This window comes from Callithrix jacchus, chromosome 8 (assembly GCF_049354715.1).
Source record: "Callithrix jacchus isolate 240 chromosome 8, calJac240_pri, whole genome shotgun sequence".
NCBI classification, from domain to species: Eukaryota; Metazoa; Chordata; class Mammalia; order Primates; family Cebidae; genus Callithrix; species Callithrix jacchus.
This window is the reverse complement of record NC_133509.1, coordinates 25,205,665-25,220,884: the sequence shown is the minus strand read 5'-3', so window position 1 is coordinate 25,220,884 and position 15,220 is coordinate 25,205,665. Positions and strand designations below refer to the sequence as shown.

General features: G+C 49.8%; 1 protein-coding gene across 50 annotated transcripts in view; it reads left to right on the top strand.

The window, feature by feature from the left end:
• The window catches only part of LOC103795751 (golgin subfamily A member 2), a 48,737-nt gene that overhangs the window by 2,903 nt on the left and 30,614 nt on the right, over positions 1-15,220 (top strand). For 27 of the 50 annotated variants that reach the window (XR_013520861.1, XR_013520860.1, XR_013520859.1 and 24 more), the window contains exons 2-4: positions 13,540-13,659; positions 14,257-14,316; positions 14,493-14,570. Coding sequence is in view for 24 of the 50 variants with exons in the window: in XM_035259339.3 (XP_035115230.3) it covers positions 14,302-14,316; positions 14,493-14,570 (93 nt within the window). In the remaining 26 variants the exon portion in view is untranslated. Of the gene's footprint in view, positions 1-13,539; positions 13,715-14,256; positions 14,317-14,492; positions 14,762-15,220 lie in introns of all 50 variants that reach the window. The other 23 variants (XM_078333983.1, XM_078333999.1, XM_078333984.1 and 20 more) reach the window with 4 other exon arrangements.

The window sequence follows — 15,220 nt, the reverse complement described above, 5'->3', positions numbered from 1 at the left end:
ACCAGAGCCTGGGAGGTTGAAATTACAGTGAGCCGTGGCCATGCCAGTGCACTCAGGCCTGGATGGCAGAGTGAGAGCCCGTCTCAAGAAAAGAAAAGAAAAAAAAACAGGTAATGAATTTACACTAAGAAATTTCACCACATATCAAGAAATAGAACATTACTAGATGGGTGTATAAATGTAGGAGTGGCATTGTTGGTTTTAGAGGTATGTGAATGACAAAACTTTAGTATCAGTTATTGTTGATCATTTTCACAAAGTGGTTGTACTGCTGAGCGGGGAATATTCTGGTTACCTCACATCTTTGCTTATGCTTGTCAATTCAAAATTATTTTGCCATTCTAGTTGAGGTGCAGTAATATATCAGTGTAGTTTCATTTTGCATTTTCCTGGTATTGAGATTGAGTATTTTTTATTGCCATTTATATGTCCTCTTTTGTGAAGTGCCTGTTCAATCTTCATATCCTGTTTTCATTGATATGCTTGTTTTTCTGTTGATTTGTAATTCTTTATTCTGGATGTGTGTCCTTTTTAGTATATATATGTATTACATGTATTACCTTTCTCTATTTTTCAAACTGTAGCATGCCTTTTCACTCTTTTAATGGTATTTTTACATGAATGGAGATTCTCCGGTTTTTTTTTTTTCCTTTTTGAGACAGGATCTCATTCTGTTGTTCAGGCTGCAGTGCAGTGGCAGTGCAGAGATTTCACAACTCAGTGTAACCTCCACCTCCCAAGGCTCAAGAGATCCTGAGGGGCCTGAGCCCCCAAGTAGCTGGGACCTACAGGGGAGCACCATTATGCTCAGCGCTTTTTTGTATTTTTAGTAGAGATTGGGTTTTAACACGTTGCATAGGCTGGTCTGGAATTCCTGGGATCAAGTGATAACACCTGCTTGGCCTCCCATAGCGTACGGATTACAGGCATGAGCCAGTGTACCCAGCCTGAGTTTCTTAATTTTAATGAAATTATACTTGATCAACCTTTTCCTTTACAGTGACTGCTTTTTGTGTCCTGTTAATCAATGCCTAACCTAAGAACATGAAAACTTAATCTCATAGCAATTTTAGTTTAGTTTATGCTTCCCCACCCCCCACCCCCATGCCCCAGATAGGCTGTCATTCTATTGCCCTGGCTGGAGCGCAGTGGCATAATCTCAGCACACTGCAACCTCCACCTCCTGGCTCAAGCGATCCTCCCCGCTCAACCTCCTGAGTACCTGAGACCATAGGCATGTGCCACCATGCCTGGCTAAGTTTGGTTTTTTTGTAGAGATGGGGATTCACCATTTTCCCAGGTTAGTCTCAAACTCTTGGGCTCAAGTAGTCTGCCCGCTTCAGCCTCCCAGAGGGCTAGGATTCGAGCCAACCCACCCACCCATGATTTACTTTTTACTACATGGATGTGACTGACTGCTTGATTTAGTACCATGTATGGAGAAGACCATCTTTGTCCTTCTGCACTGTGTAGCACTTTTTTTATCAGTTGGATGGCTGTATGGTCATGAGATTGACGAAATCAGTGTGGGTCTGTTTCTGGACCAAGCTGGGTAACATAGCAAGATCCAATCTCTACAAAAATTAATAAAAAATAAAGAAAGACATGAAATTCTTTAAGTGGGTAGAGCAGATGGAGTCATAGGTGGTAATTTATAAATGATTGCCAATTTCTTGGCTACATAGAGGTGTTGGTAAGTGAGATCTGTTGGGAGTTCAGGCAAAATGTATTAAGTGAATTATTTGGTGTTCAGAATGATTGCTAGATGTTGGTTGTGACTTCAGTTAGATGTTATTTGAGCCTCATAGAGCTACAGGTTTTATTCTCTTCTTTATTTGTCTTTAAAAATTTTTACAATCTTCCTATCAAGGCAGTACCTCTTTTATACTTAATTGTTCTTAGGTATAGTTAATTACCAGGAAAATTTTATGGATCATATCTAACTGTTAAGCCACTTAAAGGGCTGATGTGATGTAATGTAGACGATAGGATTCTACATACTAGTTTCAGGAGTATATCGATTAAATTGTTTCTTCTTCTTTTTTTTTTTTTTTTCTTGGGATAGGGTCTGGCTCTGTTGCCGAGGCTGGAGTACAGTGGTGTAGTGGTATGATCGTGGCTCACTGCAGCTTTGACCTCTCAGGCTCAAGCAGCCTCCCACCTCAGCCTTCTTAAGTAGCTGGGACTACAGGCATGCACCACCATGCCTGGCTAATTTTGTATCTTTTGTATGCAGGGTCTTCCTATGGTGCCCAGACTGGTTTGAAACTCCTGGGCTGAAATGATCCTCCCACCTTGTCTTCCCAAAGTGTTGGTATTACAGGTGTGAGCTATCACACCTGGCCATTTTAGTTTTAATAATTTTATATTTTTCTAATTTAGAGTATTTAAGTCTATTTAACTTATGAATATGATATTCATTATGATTAGTTTGTATGTATTTAACCTCATTTTAATATAAGCTTTTGGAAATTAGAGATGTCGTTTCTTATTTGCTACTGTGTTCTCAGTACTTGACCTTGCCTGGTATGATACAGTTATTGAAATAGTTGTTAAATGAATGAATGAACCACATTCATAAATTCTCCAAGTATCACAGCATTCACCATCTAATGAATAAAAGAGCTTATCTAGAGTAGAGTCACAGTTAACCTGCCATACAAGGAAATGCCAATGAAAATCGACCTTTGTATGTGTAGCTGCTAAGATTTGGGGGCTTTTGTTACTGTATTTATATGGATGTATGTTTTCATTTCTTTGAGTATATGCTTAGGATTAGAATAGTTGGGTCTTACGGTAACTCTGTTTCATATTTTGAGGAACTGCCTGATTATTTCCAAAGTCGCTGTACCATTTTACATTCCCGTCAACAGTGTACGAAGGCTCTAGTTTTTCTACATCCCCACCGACACCTGTCATTATCTGTCTTTTAAAAATATTAATAACAAGTGTCGGTGGGGATGTAGAAAAACTGGTGGTGTACACTTTGTTGCTCAGTCTGGAGTGCAGTGGCATGATGACAGCTCACTGCAGCGTTGACCTCTCAGGCTCAAGTGATCTTCCCACCTCAGCTCCACCTGAGTAGCTGGGATCACAGGCATGTGCCACCACACCTGACTAATTTCTTAATTTTTTTGTGGCGATGGAGTCTCATTATGTTACCCAGGCTGATCTTGAACTCCTAGCCTGAAGCAGTCCTCCCCTCTCAGCCCCCTAAAGTGCGGGGATTATAGATGTGAGCCAGTGTACCCTGCCTTATCTGTCTTTTTAAAATTTATTCATTATACTTTAAGCTCTGGGGTCCATGTGCAGATCGTGCAGGTTTGTTTCATGGGTATACACATGCCGTGGTGATGGTTTGCTGCATCCATGACCCCGTCATCTACATTAGGTAGGCTTACTACATGCAACCTCCACCTCCCAGGCTCAAGCGGTCCTTCCACCTCAGCCTTCCAAGTAGATGGGACTACATGTGTGCATCACCTTGGCTGATTAATTTTTGTATTTTTTGTTGAGATGAGTTTTTGCCATGTTGCCCAGTCTTCATGGTGGTTTTGATTTGTATTTCCTGGATGCCAAATAATACTGAGCATTCTTTCATCTGCTCACTGGTCTATCCTCTTATATTTAATACAAACATTGTTGCCCGCCTTTCCTAAAATGTGTGTGTGTGTGTGTGTGTGTGTTCAGTGTATTTGCATGTCTAGATTTCAGCATGAAAAGTTCATTTTAGGAGCCCACACTGAGCAACATGGCAAAACCCCAACTCTACCCAAAAAAAAAAAAAAAAAAAAAAAAAAGCCAGGCGTGGTGAAGTGCACCTGTGGTCGAAGGTATTCAGGAGGCTGAGGGGGAGGATCACTTTAACCCAGGAAGGTTCACGCTGCTGCACTCCAGCCTGGGTAACAGAGTGAATCCTAATCTCAAAATAAGAAGAAAAAGAAGAAGAAAAAAACCGGCTGGGCAGCTGGGCACAGTGGCTTATGCCAGTAATCTGACACTTTCGGAGAACGAGTTGGACAGATCACTTGAGTTTAGGAGTTTGAGATGAGACTGGGCAACAAGGAAAACCCCATCACCAGAAAAATTACAAAAAATTATCCAGGCGTGGTGGTGTGTACCTGTGGTCCCAGTTATTCAAGAGGCTGAGGTGAGAGGATCACTTGAGCCCAGAAGGTTGAGGCCGTAACAAGCCATGATCATATCACTGCACTTCAGCCCAGATAACAGAGTGAGACATAACCTAAAAATAAATAAAAAGAAAGAAAGAAAGAAAAAAGGGCTAGGCACAGTGGCTAAGCCCTGTAATCCAGCATTTTGGGAGGCTGAGGTAGGCAGATCACATGAGTTTGAGACCAGACTGGGCAACATGGCAAAATCCCATCTCTACTATAAGTAAAAAAATTAGCCAAGCATGGTGGTGTGCACCTGTGGTCCTAGCTACCCAACAGCCTGATATAGGAGGATCGATTGTGCCAAGGAGGTTGAGGCTGCAGCAAGCCGTGATCGCAACACTGCACAACAGCCTGGGTTACATAGCAAGACCTAATCTCAGAATAATAATAATTAAAAAAGAAAAAACATGTGGACACAGTGGCTTACACCTGTAACCCAGCACTTCGGGAGGCCAAGGTGGGCAGATTACTTGAGTTCAGGAGTTCGAGACCAGACTGGGCAATGTGGCGAAACCCATCTCTACAAAAATCTGAAAGATTAACCAGGCATGGTGGTGTGCACCTGTGGTCCCAGCTATTTCAGAAGCTGATATGTGAGAATCGTTTGAGCCCAGGGGGTTGAACCTGTAGGAAGCTGTTATCGTGCCACTGTACTCCAGCCTGAGAAACAGAGAAAGACTTAATCTCAAAAAAAAAAAAAATTAAAAAGAAAAGGAGAAAAAAAGAAATGAAAGAAATGGCTGGACACAGTGGCTCACTACTGTAACTCAGCATTTTGAGAGGCCAAGATAAGCAGATCACTTGAGTTCAGGAGTTTGGGACCAGACTGGGTAACAAGGCAAACGCTATCTCTACAAAAAACACACACGAAAAAAGGGCCAGGCTTGTGGTGTGCCTCTGCTGTCACAGCCATTCAAGAGGCTGAGGTATGAGGATCACTTGATTCCCGGAGCTCGAGGCTGCAGCAAGCTGTAGTGCCACTGCACTCTACCCTGGGTAACAGAGCGAGACCTCATCCCCCCTCCAAAGAAACCGGAAAGAAACAAAAACGGTCTGTGCACAGTGGCTCACGCTTGTAACCCAACACTTAGGGAGGCCAAAGAGGGCAGATCACTTGAATTCCGGAGTTCAAGACCAGACTGAGCACATGGCAAAACCCCATCTCTACCAAAAACACCAAACATTCTCCAGGCGGGGTGGTGTGCACCTGTGGTTCCAGCTATTCAAGAGGCTGAGTTTGGGAGGATCGCTTGAGCCCAGGAGGTTGAGGCTGCAGCAAGCCCTGACCACGCCATTGCACTCCCGCCTGGGTAACAGAGGGAGACCTTATCTTTAAAAAAAAAAAAAGAAAGAAAGAAAGGAGGAGGAGGAAGGGGGGGCACAATGGCTCAGGCCTGTAACTCAGCACTTTGAAAGGCCGAGGTCTTGACTCACCCTCTGGCCTCAGCCCAGGCTGGTGGGATCGCTCTGAGGTGTAGGCTGCCCGGACCCCGAGACCAGGCCGTCCCTGCTCCAGGAACTCCCGAAGGTCTGCAGGCGTTGGTGTGGGGCTGGCTGGGTGCGCAGGCTTTCCTGCATGCACATGTGTGCCAGGGCCCGAGCGAGGGGATAGCGCAGTTCTGGAATGGGGTGTGTGCAGATGTGGGCCATGCACGGACATGCAGGCACGGGTTTGCATGCGTGGCAGCGGCCTGTGTGTCAGCCTGCTGGATGCATGTGTGTCTCAGCGCCGCTGGGAGGGGCTTGGGACACCCGGAAGCCAGCCAGGTCTGGTGCTGCTGCAGCCTCAAAGCCAAGTCCGTTGTGGGCCCCAGGCACCAGAGTTATGCTCAGGGTGGTAGGGGAAAGGGGATAGAGATGGTCCTTCACCTTCTCTTCCACTGGAGACTTTGGGCTGCCCCAGGTTGGGTTGTAGCGTCTGGAGAGCCCCAAGCCTGAGGTATAGAAGGTGGAAGGTGGAAGAAAACTCGCAGAGGCCCGATCCAGCCCTCCGGGAGCATCCAGATGCTGGCCACAGTTGGGCAGGAATCGACCTCTTCCTGGTCTTTCCCATCAGCCATTCCGAGGTCCCTGGAAGGTGAAAGCGGGAACAGAGACACAAAGCTGTTCCTTTTCCACTGCCAAAGGCAGGGTTAGTGTTGCGGTGGTGGGCTCTTCTCCGGGACCCTGGCCTGGGTGCTGAGTGAGGTTGGAGCTTGACAGGGAGGATCCACAGAGCTGCTTCTCCAGGATGACCTGAGCCTGCTCCCTGGGCACGTGCCCTGTTTGAGAGCCTGGTTGCCTTAGTATGGGTCAGGGAAGGAGGCACCTACATTTTGGCAACTGTTTTGAATGGAGGAGCAGTTTCCCTTGAGGGAGTGAATCCTGGGCTCTCCACCTCCGACTGGCAGGACAAAGGTCACTCCCACACCCCTAAGAGTTCTCTGTGGGCTCCATGGAGCCTGTACCCTCCCACAGAAACTCCTGAGGGTCCCAGGTGGCCTCCTCTCTACTGGCTGGGTCTCAGGTGGGGGCCTCAGGAAGTCTCCAGGGCAAAGGGTATTGCATGGGCTGAGGCCCAGGAGAGAGGGACTCCTGGGGTTGGGGGTGGGGACCAAATAGGCCCCAAGGAGCATGTGGCGAAGGCGAGACCAAAGTCAGCACTTAACCCAGAGTGTCCCAAGGGTGGGAGTGGGGGTTCATACCCCAAAACCCTACAATTCCTTCTCACAGCATTGCTGTGAAGAAGGGGCTTTCACCCTCATAGGGGTCTCTGTCCACCAAGGCCCCTGACTGCCAGGGAACCCACACGACAGTTCCCTTCTTTCTGAATACTGGCCCTTCCACAGCTTGGATGCTTGAGCCTGGGCAGAGGGATAACAACCCTAGGACTGTCTTCGCAAGCAGAGAGGCTACTTGGCACCAGGCTCTGACTCCTTGGTCTGAGCTCAGCATCAGGCATGTCACCACGGCCCCCTGGACAGAAGGGGCTCAGCCCTGAGAACCCAGCACTCCCCACACCTGCATGTCCCTTCTGTGCATCCACCCTGGGGACCCAGCTTTCCCCCTGCTCCCAGCTGCTGGCAGCCCCATCTTGACTCATCCAGGGTCCCTGAGGCCACACCAGGAAGCAGCCGGCAGCTGGGAGGAGCACCTGCTGTTTCTGCATCTTTATTATCATTATTATTATTTTTATTTTTTTTAGACAGAGTCTCATTCTGTCACCCAGGCTGGAGGGCAATGGCACGCTCTCGGTTCACCACAACCTCTGCCTCCCAGGTTCAAAGAATTCTCCTGCATCAGCCTCACAAGTAGCTGGGATTACAGGTGCATGCCACCAAGCCTGGCTAATTTTTCTATTTTTAAGTAGAGACAGGGTTTCACCATGTTGGTCAAGCTGGTCTCAAACCCCTGACCTCATGATCTGCCCACCTCAGCCTCCCAAAGTGCTAGCTTAAAGGCCTGAGCCACCCAGACCAGCTGCCTCTGCATCTTTTTTTTCCTGGAGCTCACTTGGGTGGGAGGGGCTACATACTCAAGGGAGACTGCAGGCCATGCCCCCCACTCCCTGGCTGAGTGAGCTTTCTTCTCAGGAGTCTGTCTGGAGGCTGGGACTGTCCTGTCACAGAGGCAGGTCTGAGTAGTCCAGGCCTGTTCCTATTCTCCAGCAGGGCCCCTCCTGTTCATTTGTGCAGCTGGCTTTGCCCAAAGCACAAGTGAAGTCTGTGTGGACTGTGTCCTTTGTCCCCAGAGGGAGTGTGGTTCCAGTCCTGGCCTGGAACTCGGATGCCTTAGAATAAGAGGCCACATCTGGCAGGGTGCAGCAGTGTGGTATGCCCACAGCCAGGGCAGGTACCACGTTGGCAGCCCCAGACCTGACACCACAGCTCCTGTGTCCCCTCTTTACTTCCATCCAGCACATCACCTGCACTACGTGCTGCCCCTGATGAATCTGGACTGTCAGCTTTGCCAGCTTAGCCAGGAAATCCCACCAACCCTAAAGAGAACGGTGCCTCCTGAGCTGGGGGCTATGTGGGTATGGGCCTGGTGTGGGGTGGGGGAGGTCGGGGTGAGGCAGGTGTCCAGCACCTGTCTGTTTATCTTCCCTTCTCTTTTGTCCACAAAAGAGGCATCTTCTCCATGTCCCTCTGCCACCCCGAGGACATACAATACTTCCCCAGATCTGTCTTCCCTTGGACACGGCCTACCTACCTTCCTGTGGGACTCAGGGCTTTGTTTTGTCCTGTGGCCCACATGAGAAGCAGTTATCCCTACTCTGCTCAGTTGAGAGGTAAACTGAGGCAGAGCAGGGGAACAACTCTCTTGTAGTCTGGATGTTAACATCAGAGTCAAGAGCAGCCCTTCCACAAGTGGTCAGGTCCAGTGGACACCAAGCGTGGAGGCTGTATCAGTCGGTTTTGCATTGCTCCAGAGGAATACCTGAGACTAGGTCATTTATTTCTTTCTTTCAAGGGGTTGACAGGGCCACTAGGCTGAGGGTTGGAGCCCCATCTCCTAGTCCCAGCCTGGGTCTCCATCACTGGCTAGCCGGCTCTGCTTGCTGCATTCTCTCCACACCTGCCTCCTGTAGCCCAGGGGTCAATCTGGGTCCAGGCCTAGGAAAGGTTCAGGAGCAGATTCTGCCCACCAGCTCATGCCTCCTGTGCACCAAGGCAGCCAAAATGCAGCAGCAGAACCAGGAGCGCTGGCTTGTCCCTGTATCGCAGTGTTTTGGGAGGCTGAGGTGGAAAGATCGCTTGAGACCAACCTGCACAACATAGCAAGACCCTGTCTCTACAAAAAATAAAACTGGGCATGGTGGTATGCGCCTGTAGTCCCAGCTACTCAGGAGGCTGAGGGGGGAGGACTGCATGAACCCAGGAGGTCAAGGCTGCAGTGAGCTATGATTGTACCACTGCCCTCCAGCCCGGGCAACAGAGTAAGACCCTGTCTCTAAAACAAGAAACAAAGTGCACCGTGTGTGAAATCCAGCTTCTGGCATGTGGACCTGACCTCACTCGGTCCCATCAGTGAGTGGGAGGCTGCCTGCTGTCTTCCAGAACATTCCCACCACTACACCTATGTCCCTCCTGTGTTCCCTGGCAGGCTTTGTAAGGTGGCCTGTCACCTACCCTCTGGCTTCCCTAAGGCACAGCTCAAACCTTTCTTGCCACTGAGAACCTTTTCCTGAAGAGTCTTACCCTCATCTGCAGGCCTCTTCATTTCAGAGCTTTTGGTGGGGTGAGTACCAGAATTGACTCACTGCTACCAGCTGGGAGGAATTGTCCCTAGGGGTGGGTTTCTGGATGGCATGTGAGGATCTAGATGAGGACCCAGATGCCTGTAACCTGAAGGGAAGGGCCTCGGCTGCCAGGGCTTCACACAGCCCCTCGTCCAGTCTTACCTTCTGGGACAGGCCAGACCCCTCCATCCTTTGGTCTTGGTCCCTACCAGGAACTCTGGTTTCCCTGGATTACCTACTTTGACTCCAAAGGTAATAATGCCGACATCCCCCGTGAGATAGTGACAGACTGAGACTACCATAGGGTTAGCTGGCTCAGAGTCACCATAGCCAAGCACAGCTCAGGTCCTGGCCCTGTTCAAGGCTTTCCCCAATGCCTTCTAGCTCTGGTACGTGGGTTCTTCCTCACCCAGCTGCAGCTCACCCTGCCCCTTCCACCAGGTGACAGAGAACCTGACAGTCTGTGATCCATAGAAGGTTTCACTTTCCTTCTTGTGAGGGATGAGAACCAGCTTAGGGTGGGAGGGAAGAGGGGTCTGGGGGCCCTCCCAGCCCTGCCTCTGGCATTTGAAGGATGGTGGCTGGGCAGCAGCATGGTTTAGGCTAGACAATGCAGCCCCTAGGTTTATAGCCTGGCCTCAGACAGTTGCTGCCATGTCACCTTCTCTTCTGCACATGCTGACCTGGCATCCCACCAAGTTAAAGGTCCTCAGGCCTCCTGCCCAGATGCCTGTAACCTGAAGGGAAGGGCCTCGGCTTTTCCCCCACTCCCTGCCCAGGCACAGCTGTCCTTGTCCTGGACTCATCTTCAGAGATACTTGTCCAGCACACAGCTTTGCTGGATGTCGCAGGCTGGGCCGGGCCCCCTGCCCTGCACTAACCTCTTCGTGTGTCTCAACTAGACTGAGCTGCAGCTTCAGGGTCAGGACAGGCTCTGACTTAATTGATGTGACCCAGGACAAGGGGGTTACATCTGCTTCAGTTCTTGGCCTCTATGGTCTCTTTGGGGCATGATGCCCCTCTGTCCCATGTTTAGGTGCCCACATGTGGCCACAAGTGCTTTTCCTACCACCATCTGGACTTCAGGCTGCTGCCCAGGCACCTGTGGCTCCAGGCAGAAGCATGAGTGCAGAGCCAGGCCTGGGCAGATGTTCCGCAGGTGCTGCAGGAGCGGACAGCCTTGGCCACGCAGCCCATGGCCATCCGTTCCCCTTCACTGTGGCTGTCCCTAGTCCACGATCCTTCCAGGGCCAGGCTTAGAACCAAACTGACTTCTCTCTGGCCCTGACAGGTTCTTGGCTGAGCATGGTGGTCTTGCCCATTTCTTTGATTATCCTCAACAAGAGGTTTTTTGTTTTTTTTGTTTTTTTTTTGAGACAGTTTCACTCTTGTTACCCAGGCTGTAGTGCAATGGCATGATCTCGGCTCACCACAACCTCCGCCTCCTGGGTTCCGGCAATTCTCCTGCCTCAGCCTTCTGAGTAGCTGGGATTATAGGCACGCGCCACCATGCCTAGCTGATTTTTTATATTTTGAATAGAGACGGGGTTTTACCATGTTGACCAGGATGGTCTCAATCTCTTGACCTCGTGATCCACTCGCCTCGGCCTCCCAATGTGCTGGGATTACAGGCGTGAGCCACCGCGCCCGGCAACAAGAGGTTTATAGAGCTATTGGGAACATCACACCTGTCTACCACGTCCTCACCAGAGACATGACTGCCTTGGGCCGGGCCTGGGACAGTCAGGGGTTACACTTGCCTATAGAAACTTAGATTCAGTGGCTTCAATCTAGGCAATGGGCTGATGGGCAGCTGTCACTTCTCTGCTTGGGGGAGGCAGGAAAGGAAGGTCAGGCAGGAGAGCTGCTTGGTGCCCACCTGTGCCTGTCTCACCTGGCTGCAGGTGCATTGGAGGCTGAACCCCCCTTTCTGATCTTCTGCAGGTGTGGATTTCAGGTTTCCAATGGGTGTTAGGGTACGCTCCAGTGCTCTCCTGGCCCTAGGGAACCCTGGGCTCCATGAGGCCTTGGCCTAGGCAGGATTGTTTCCCACACTTTCATCTCCCCATACAGTCACCTCCCCAAACACTGGGCTGTAGGCTCTGGTATATTTAAAAGTTCAAAGGCAAAAGTTGCCCCTTCCACTCTCCCAGAGTGGGTTGACCCTCCCCCTCAGAGTGGGCAGGGACAGGAGTTGCAGGGGCAGCTTTCCTTGGGATGCCATAGGTCTCTCTGGAGCTGCCTGGCCACGCCTCCTTTTCCTTTCATCTTTCTCATGACCAGTGGGATTGGAGCATGAAGGCCACGCCCCTATTCTACATTCTAGTGTAGCCCTGGTTATGCCTCCTCAGTTTCAAACACAGCTGCCTGGTAGGAGAGTGGAGCTGCTCCCTTGTATTGTGCTGATGTGGCCCCAACCCCACCTCCCTCCCCCACCCACCATGGCGATGTCAGAAGAAATTCGCAAGATGAAATTAGCCTCGGCTAGGAAAAAGGTAACATGCACACAGATCCCCTCCGACGGCAGGACCACTGCCAGAGTCCATAACACTTCTGAGACACACCAGACTTGGTGGGCCCCCAAACCCGATGCCTCTGGGCTCCCCCTGCCAACATCTTGTCAGTCAGCCCCACCCCTTCAGCAAGGAGCCCAGCCCCTACCCTTGCCAATCACCCCAGGATGATTTTGGATGTGTAACTCCTGAGGCTCCCCGCTCCCTACTTTGACCTCACCTTTTCCTGCCCCAAGCCTGACCTCCCTGGGCTCATGTCTCTAGTGACCTGGGTCTCCCAGCCCCCACCCTCATCAGTCATTTCTGTGTGACTTTGGGCTGGTGACTTCTGGGGCTTTCTGCTACAGACTCTGTCCTCCCCTCCTGCTACCACAAGCTCTATTTCCCTGGGCTCTTTGGGCTGGCGTTTCCAAGGACCTGGGTCCCAGCCCTGGATCCCCCTCCCCCATCGTGGAGCAGTGACTCAGGTATGTCCTTGATATGTTCCCCTCCCCCAGGAGGAGTGGAATGTAGTGATGCCACCGTCCCCCTAGGAGCCGTCATTACTGCTACAAGACCAGCCTTTGATCTTACCGCCCAGTCCCCTAAGCATTCTTATTCCATTTCTGGCTCCTCTGGTTGCAGCGCAAATTTCCAGCTGGAAGGGCAATGGGGACTATGGCACCTAGGAGCGAGAGGTTTCAGGTTGCCTCACTCTCTTAACAGACAGTGACAGGGTGAAAAGCCTATACTTTCCCCGTGAGCTCAAAACGTTGACAGTGTCTCTGGGTGGCAATGGGAGAATGGGTTTGGTTTGGTCTTCTCTCAGGCTTCTACTTTCCAGAGAGACTTACACGTTTTTTTCTGAGTTCTCCACCTCATCTTCAAATTCTCCATGGTTCTGGGACCAGACTGCCCTTCAGTCAGTGGCCTCTGGAGTGAGATCTGCTCATCTTTTGTGGAACAGATCTTGGGAAATTGAAACTGACAGCTTGAATCTTCCTCATATCTCAACCTGGGCTACTTTGAATGCCACGGGATAAACATGGGACATCTTTCTGAAGCATCATTTCCCCGTAAGTCTCTTGAGAGAGCAAAAATGTTAATGTACTTAGGGATGACAGTGACTTAGGTTTCTAAGAGTATACCAGACTCCTCTCTGAAATGAGACTTGGGTTGTCCTCTTTCTGATGAATTCCCAGATTTAACAGAAAGGCTGCCTTCTGCCATGAGGACACATTGATATAAAAGTGTGAGAGGTACTGGTGCTCTTCTTAACACTAACAGACGTGTGAGGCTGTATGACTCTAAACCACATGGCATACGGTTCCTGCCTACTTCACGTTGACTTTTCTACCTCTGCCTGTGGTTTTGGTCTCTGGCAGTTGCTGATTCGTGGCAAAACCACAGAGCTTGGAGTCAGAGGAATGAGTTTAAGGTCTAGTATTGCTTTTTGTTTATCTTTTTTTCTTTTTGTTTTTGCTATGATATCAATCCCTGTCAGTCACTAAGTGATTGTGACAATACCTTATAGAGTTGTTGGTGGCATTAAATCAGATGGTGTATAACAGTATTTTGTAAACACTGTAAAGTAGGTTGTTACTGTAGGGGTTTGTAGTTCTCATGGGTATTACTGCTCTTTTTCCCACAGTTTACAGAATTTCAATGAAAAAACAGCCCTGCTGCTTTATCACGAGTGAGAAGAAAGAAGAAAAGAAACAACAATAGCCGTGAGACATCCACTCCTGATGGTTGCCAGTCACCATGCCATGTGAATCTTGGCTGGCCAGGCTTCTGGGGAAAAGGGGCCCAAGGGGTAGTAGCGGGTAATTGTTAAGATTGTGGAAGACCTTCTGGGTACTGGTTATGAATTCTGGGTTTGAATCCTGCCTCTCCATCTGTGAGGGATATGATTTAGGGCAAGTTGCTTGAGCTTTTTGAGCCTCTCCTTTCACATCTGTAAAATAGAGGTGGTATTGTCCGACTTCCATTTGTGAAGGTGAAATGAGATTCGTTATTGCTGTTGTTTTGTTAATCCCCAGTACATGTCCTGCTGTAAACATCCAGGACACCCAGAAAATGGTCCTTGCTGTTTGGTTTTCCTCATCCCCAGTCTCAAGGGGAAGCCAGCCCAATGAGAACAGCTGTTTGCTGTTAGGCTGTCCCTTTAAGAGTCACGGAAAGGGCCCCAGGGTGGGATTATGGGAGATAAGAACCATGAGAGGAGCTGGCACAAAGGAGTTATGGGACAAAGGGTCCGAGGGAGGAAGAACAGAAAATGCTGCCAGCTGTTGGGGAAGAAAGGAAGTCAGAGGCTTGGACACTTGACGGGACAAAACATCTCCATGTGCACTCTCATCTCTTGTAGTCAGCAGCAGGTGGTCACAAGGAGGGCCCTGCACCATGTGCCACCATGAAAGATCCAGAGGTAAGAGGCCCTGAGCTGAGGTACAGTGACCCTGCAGGCCAGCTCTCCACCCTCCTCCCACAGTGGCAGCTGGGTGCCCCTCTGCCAGCCGAGACAGCCCCCACACACCCCAACCCTAATGATTGTTCTCTCTACCTCTCCCCTAATCTTCCAACTCCTCTCCGCATGCGCCTCAGACTGCACACCAACTACAAATAGCCCTGGACTCGTGCTCCGTCACAACGAGTGAACTGAATAACACCATCGACTTATTCGTAAGAGTCTGGTGGGGTCCCCTGATTCCACGCTGCCAATCCTGGGCTCCAGTTTCCCCATGGGGCTGCTGTGGGTGAGCTGAAGGGTGCTGTAGGAAGCCAGCACTGGATGCAGAGCTCAGAGGGCAAACACCTGCCCTGCCCTTACCTGGCTGTGGCCTTGGCCAAGTCCTAGGTGGGGGACTGTGAAGGTACAGAATAGTAGCCTTAGTATGTTACCATTTGTGTACAGAGGAAGTGTGTGTGTGTGTGTGTGTGTGCACATACTATGATAATATACATAAAACATGTCTGCAAGGATTTGTAAAAAACTCAGGTGAGAGCACAGGTGGCTGGGAGATACTTCCCTTCTGTACCTTCTAAGTTTTGGACTATGTGAATGTATCATCCTTCCAAAAAGTGAGAAAAGATTAATTTCCCCCTTCCTGTTTGTGCCCCCACCCCCAGCAGGAAAAAAAATGGACTTAGAGAATCAGACGGACCTGGGTGTTCAAATCCCAGCTCTGTCTTAGTGATCTTAGGCAACCACCTGACCTCTAATACTCCATGTTTTCCATCTACACAATGGAGGTAATCATAGTAACTGCCCCACATGGTGGTTGTGAGGTTAACTGGGATTGTTCACACGCTACCTGGTGACGCACTCAATG